The sequence below is a fragment of the Malania oleifera genome, chromosome 4, assembly GCF_029873635.1.
Source record: "Malania oleifera isolate guangnan ecotype guangnan chromosome 4, ASM2987363v1, whole genome shotgun sequence".
Lineage (NCBI taxonomy): Eukaryota > Viridiplantae > Streptophyta > Magnoliopsida > Santalales > Ximeniaceae > Malania > Malania oleifera.
In genome coordinates, this window is record NC_080420.1 from 54,259,960 (window position 1) to 54,266,385 (window position 6,426).

The 6,426-nt window shown below is 37.2% G+C and overlaps 1 protein-coding gene across 2 annotated transcripts; it reads right to left on the minus strand.

The window, feature by feature from the left end:
• Positions 1-494: 494 nt before the first annotated feature.
• Positions 495-5,753, minus strand: LOC131154288 (glucan endo-1,3-beta-glucosidase 3-like). Of its 2 annotated transcripts, none has more exons than XM_058106965.1 (4): positions 5,255-5,753; positions 1,918-3,171; positions 1,329-1,356; positions 495-1,115 (listed from the first exon to the last, which is right to left on the minus strand). In XM_058106965.1, the coding sequence occupies exons 1-4, from the start codon at positions 5,307-5,309 to the stop codon at positions 962-964; spliced, it is 1,491 nt and encodes a 496-aa protein (XP_057962948.1). In that variant the 5' UTR covers positions 5,310-5,753; the 3' UTR covers positions 495-961. The 2 variants fall into 2 exon arrangements, with proteins under 2 accessions (XP_057962948.1, XP_057962949.1); XM_058106966.1 differs by having other exon boundaries at positions 5,259-5,697.
• Between the last annotated feature and the right edge of the window lie 673 nt (positions 5,754-6,426).

Below are 6,426 nucleotides of genomic sequence, written 5' to 3' on the forward strand. Positions count from 1 at the left end.
TTTATTTTATTTTAATGTATTCTAGCAACTTTACATATAATATTTATGATAGAATTCGAATAGGCTGGAGGGACTTGCTCTAGCCCTTACATTTGCATCTCATTACTCATTTTTCTTTTATTTCTCCTTTTCTCCACCATCTTTGTATTCTCTAACTTTGAGCTTTCAAGGCACAAATGTCTTTCAATTTGGAGTACAGAATTAAGAAACACAAGGTTATAACTAAGAGAATACTCGTTTTTCAATAATCATAATTTTAGCATTTTCACGCAAATCACTACAATGTTGGATTCTTTTATAATTGCTTTTATAAATTAAAGCAACAAACCTATTATAATTCGATTTAGCCTAATCTAAAACAGATCGTATGACTGAATTTCTGGACCTGCGTTGCCATGTTTTATCTTAAGTACTGAAATATCTTTTGCCTATAAAATAAAATCCGTCATGGCTCGAGCAATCAAAGCAGATATGAAGAAATAGTCTCATTGAAATAGATGAGAATTAAGCATGAAGTGTGGTTGGATAGATACTCATCAGTATTAACACCATGTTCTATTTAGACACATCATAAAACTACACGGTACATGGGATTAGAGATGTTGACTATGGAGACAACATTTGAGCAACTCTCGTGGCAAATAATTAGAGAAAAATGACAATTTACCACACCGAAGATTAACATGAAGCAGCAAATCCTGCTCAAAGAATACGTTTAATGAAGCCGAACCTTCTACCTAAACAACATAGTTACACCAACAATCCCAAATTCCAAACTAATCACTTTTTTTGTGCAATCAGATGGACAACTCACCATAGTACTTGCCAGATCGATGTCCAAGCCAACCCTTGTGGATAAACAAAATTGGGTATGCTGCACTTTCTCAACCTAACTGAAAACAAGTGTTTCCGAGGATGCCAATGCAGTTGGAGAGTCGCATAGAATGATATGCAAGTAGTTTTACAAGAAAACTGCAATCCAAGTCAAGGCACCGATAGTTACAAAGCCTATAAAACCACCCCTGTGGAAATATTTTGAAGCACAGCCCGAGATTGTGGAATTTGAAGATGGAGCCAGCGAAGTTGTGTTTACGAAGGTGCTGTTTTTCCCAACACTACATTCACAAACAAGTAAAACAGAGTAACTTAAACTTCAGAAAACTATCCATGAGACCATCATATGTTTCTTATGCAAAGACAAATAAAAGAAAATTAGAGGTGAAACATTATCAAAATTGGACTATAGGCAGTAAAGAAACCAACAACTAGCAAAATAATTTTCCTTAAGAGAGGGGGAAAAATAGCACAGACAGTCAAATGCTACATACCTTCCAGGAAACACGCAAGATCCACGACCTGCACCATTAGAACAAAAATTAATGGCTCTGTATGTGCTATGTTAGACTGGAGCAACAATAGCAGTGACAGAAAATGCAATCAGCATGCTTCTATAGCAAATTAATGAAAATGTCTAGTCAATAGCTTTGTTTTCAAAAGAGATTCATAAGAATTAATGGTTTTGCAGCCAATATTCATTACTTAAATTTCCAAAAAAAAAAAAAAGAATTTCATTTCCACTTGTCTTAAAAATCTTTCCCATTTTCTGATTCTCTACCAAGAAATATGCATTTAGTGCAAAAGCCACCACACCTTAACACTAACACGAAACCTGCGAGTCCCTTGACATCTATCCTACATCATAAAAAGCCATTTGACTAACTTAAGGTGAAATATGTTTGCACCTATGTGATTTTATCCGGTTGTGGAGGTGAGGTAGCTTTTCCACTGAATGCGCACTCTTCACTGACAAGAGTATTATAGCTCACCATTGCTCACAATTAATCCATCCACACCAATGTATGATATAAATAAAACTACTTCCACAGATGCACAACAAAACCAAGTTAAGATCCATACTTGGGTCTGTAGTAGTGATAGTGGCAACCCCATTGAAATAACATGTCCCAGAAGCCATTGCCATCTGATGATAATATGCATCAAATGCATATGTTGCATGTGCAATCACTGTGTCTGGCTCATAACATGGCTGCCCCTGCATCAAAGGTAAGCAGTTCACTTTCCCAGGTCCACAAGCCCAATCCAATGCTGCCTGTAGCATTTTCTTGTCAGCACCATCCCTTGCAACACAGTAAGTTTGGTTTGTAGTGTCATTTGACAACACTGTCCCAGAACCAGTCAAGTGAAGGATGTACACTGGCAACCCATTGGCATCGAAAAGTCCCCAATTTTTTTCCGAGACAGACCCAGGTCTCAAATCCTCATTATAAAGTTCATATATGTAAGCACTAATGCTAATCCCAGGGTGTTTAGGAGTCCCCGTTTTGTTAAGCACATGCCTAATTAAGTTGCTGTTGTATGTGTTAGCATTATCTAGATTGGCATCTGGCTCTGATGAGTCACCCTTGGAAGGCCAACCTGACTCTGTCACTATTATGGGGATTTTCGTGAAATTTAGATAAGACATAGCAAAATATGCTGCATCAACAACAGCATCAAAGACATTAGTATAGTGCAAGAGTGTGTTAGCATCCACAGCCTCCTTGTTAGGAGGGAGAGAGTGGAAGAGCGCATAGTCCAATGGGATAACACCATTCGATTGCATGTAATCATAGTATGGGTAAACATTAAGCATAAGATATGAATCCGTGGACTGCAAAAATTTGAGCAAAGGAACCATGATCGGGTCCCATGTGCGGTTAAAGAAGGCTTGGGAAGGTGGGAAAGAGTCCAGGATAATGGAGGAAGAATGCGGAGTAGAGACTTTAATTTGAGAATCAAGATTGGAAGCAACAAGTGCAGAGTGGATGAATTGCATGGCCGAGACGAGAACACGACCAGCATTTGGGAGGGTGGTCAGGACTTCAGATCCAACAGCTATAGCTGTGATATTGGTGGCAGGAACATGAGAAAGAACATTGTGAGAAACCCAGTTTGCTGCAGTAGCGTTGGACTGACCAATACCAAGTAGTTCATCATTAGGGACAGTAACAGTGACACGTATCCCAGAGTTGGCGAGAGCAAGGAGCATCGCTCTGTCAGCATCATAGAGCCTAACATGTCGGATTTGCTGAGCCTTGAGGAGGGCCACCACCTGTGTTGGATTTGGCATGTCAGAGAGGGCTGTGCCTACGTTCACACCAATGAAGGGATCTGCAGAAATGCAAACAATGGGTGCAGGCCGCAAAAGCAAATCTTCAGATGAATCCAAGCATATAGAGCACATAAAACAATTCAATCGCCATTCATTCAGGAAATCTGAACATGTTGCACTCAAAACCATCCAGATTGACGTTTGGCATTACAAAGTTGGTCAATTCAGCTACAAGCATCCATAATTACAAATTTGGTCATTTGAATAGTAGTTAGGCCACATTAAATAATCATTAACCATTGTCACACATCTAAAATGGGACCCAACAAAAAATGCATTTAATGTACTCCGGTCCAACTGAAAAGCAATCAAACCAGCTCAAGCGAACCAGGAACAAAGAAACATACAACATACTATCTGAACATAGACTATTCAGTACTCAATATCTAAGGGTATCAATAAAAACTGGTTTCTCCAAAGCATGTTCCTACCAACACATCCTTATTTGTTGCCTCCTATGAGGACCAAAACAAATCTCCCTTGGGAAAACCCAAGAGACTACAAGAAACATTTTCATGATCATCGGAAACAGAAAGCAAAATAGCATACCTCACCAATAGAAAAGACTAAGCACATCATGGGGCCAACAAGTAGCATGGCCCAACTTCCTGACTTTTGTTGCACATTGTCTCATGACTATTACAATGAAGTTGCTTAAGCAAGGAAAATTTTGGAGTAAATAGCATTTGATTGCATATATAATTGTCATTGTGGGCGCAAAAAGCTATTCTTAGATTCAGTCATCATCATGTCTTTTTCTGAAGTGACAGCTGTCGAATTTGGGAAGGCTCCTATTTCTGTGTGGTTGCATTTTATTATGACATTCTGGTCCAAAGTACAGGGGAAATCTAGAGTAAAGTGTGCAAGTAATCACCTACCAGCTTCTAGAATTATGAAGTGCATGCGGAATATCAAAACAGGGGATCCCACACAAGAGATATGGCTCAATACAAACTCTCACACAGTTCACAACTTAATTATTTTTATGTTCTTCTCAAAGGCCCCAAAGTCGCTTCCTGTTACAGGAACATAGTTTGCTGTCAGCCGAAAGAAGGGTGAATGAGACGGGTGCTTTGGTGAAGAAAGATTTAGTCTTTGTTACGGTGATAATAAATTGAATCTACAGTAGAACACCCTCTGAGTTAAATTCATTTTACAAGAATGGAACATCAGGAATGGATGGGAATTGATAGGCTAATGTATAAAATATCCGGGTACGGTAGTACAACTAAGATCTGAGGAGCATGTCATCTTCCTCATTAGTATCATGACAATCTTACCCTCCAAAAATATTTTTTTTTGCACTTGGGACAAGGGTATTTCGGTCTAACAACATATTCTGCAGCACTGCAGTTTCAGCTGACAATGAAAGCTATACATGAGCTGGGAAGCAATACAGCGTCATTCCATTAATTAAAAAAAATAGGGTGAGGACTGAGAAGAGATTGGATGCTTTCGATAAGGGAACTTGTAGAATCTAAAACTTCTGCAAAACCCTCTGATTTGTAAGAACAGAGACAGCTAAGAATAGCAACCAGCATTGTTTTTATAACCAATTTCTCCAGCAGTGGTATCCTCCATTATTGAGCATGCTAGCAACTAGGAGAGATTTTTTATAAAATAAATATATAATTAAATAGCACCCAAACACGCGCAAACAAAGAAATTACAGGATTCGTTTTATCTTGAATAACTCAACAATCTCATGTTCAAACCCTCACAGGAAATCCTGAACAATAAAAATGGTAAGAAGTTTATAAAGAAAGGGGCAAATAAATGGATCGAGTTCATTCAAATCATTCGCAATAAACCCATGATGGCAACAGACTAATCACGAAGAACAGCCAGTTCCCACAAAAATATTATGTACCCAGAGAAACGAAGAACAGAAACAGCTAGAAGGGGAAAAAAAAAAAAACATAAAAAAGGGACATTAAACTTTAATTAAATCAGCATGAGAGGAGAAAAAAGAACAACTTAATTTCAGCGAAGATATGAAACACCCAGAAGGCATAGAAGCAAACCCAGAAAGAAAATCACAGAAAGGCGTCAAAAAGAAACTTGAGGACCAAAATAACTCACCTACATCAGCACTAACAACAGAAACTGCTAACAGCAAAAGAAGCAGAACACCCATTTAATCCTCTTGAGTTCCAGTCTCTTATTCCTCCAGAAGCATATAACCCACCGATGCAATCTCAAAGACTCTCACGGAGAATATCCACGCAAACAAAAAAATTTAATAAAAAAAAAAAAGAAAAAAGAAAAAAGAAAAAAGAGAGATAGAGAGCGGGGGAGGAGAAAGGGAGTGTCTTTTGGGGGAGGTGAGAGACCAGTGTTGAAGTGAGCTGTTGAAGCCTTGAAGGGCAGAACCGTGGAGGTTTAAACTTCAAAAATGTTGAAAAAGAGAAGTGGGGGAATTTATTTTTAGCGGTGGCGATTGTTTCGTACGAATCAAGATGCGGGTTGTGTGAAAGATCGGACGGCCAAGATCGGCGTGGCGTACTTTCAAAAGCTTTGTTTTTTTAGCAGTGATGTACTGCTTGGCTCTGCTTGTGTGTGTGCAGATGCCAATGAATAAATGTTGCAGGGCCATGGAGATTTCGCGCTCTACGAGGAGAACACTGCTGCTGACGTGGCAAAGCACCTGGATCAACGGTCAATTCTAATTTCTATTATTTAGTTAAGAGCATTTGACATCATTTTTTTGTTTCGGTCTTTAGTACATTATAATAAAAATACATATTAACAAATACAATAATAAAATACTATTTAAATAATAGGTTACAATCATAATGTTTCATTATGTGTTAACCTTTAAGATGTTAATATATTTACCTATATAAGGATATGTTTTACAACAAAATAAGATAATAAGATGATTAACAATATCTAATTTTTGAAGAACTAAACTGTTAAATTTTTATAGTTCCAAATTTTTTTTTTGTATTCTTTCTTTTTATTTCATTTACAACACGTTATTAGTACGATCAAATTTCTAATGGTATAACAAATTTCGTTGGTATTATTTTAAAGTAAGAATCTTATTTCCTTTAACATTTGTTATCTATATAACTTTAGTTTATCGTCAAACTATAGTTATATGTTAACTATATCTCTTATCTTGAGTACGTGTCCTTAAATATTTTTATGTTGGGATATATGTAAGAATAACATTTTCATTTAATATTTACCTAATTTTGAATTTGTTAAGATTAAAAAGAACTTTATTAATCTTTTTGTACACATACAAT

Excerpts from the sequence above, each read along its gene's own strand:
- LOC131154288 (XM_058106965.1), bottom strand. The coding sequence starts at position 5,309 with ATGGGTGTTCTGCTTCTTTTGCTGTTAGCAGTTTCTGTTGTTAGTGCT. Across the intron at positions 1,357-1,917 it reads TATCACTACTACAGACCCAA|GTCGTGGATCTTGCGTGTTT; the intron begins GTATGGATCTTA and ends CTAATGGTGCAG. Across the intron at positions 1,116-1,328 it reads TCTTGCGTGTTTCCTGGAAG|TGTTGGGAAAAACAGCACCT; the intron begins GTATGTAGCATT and ends TTGTGAATGTAG.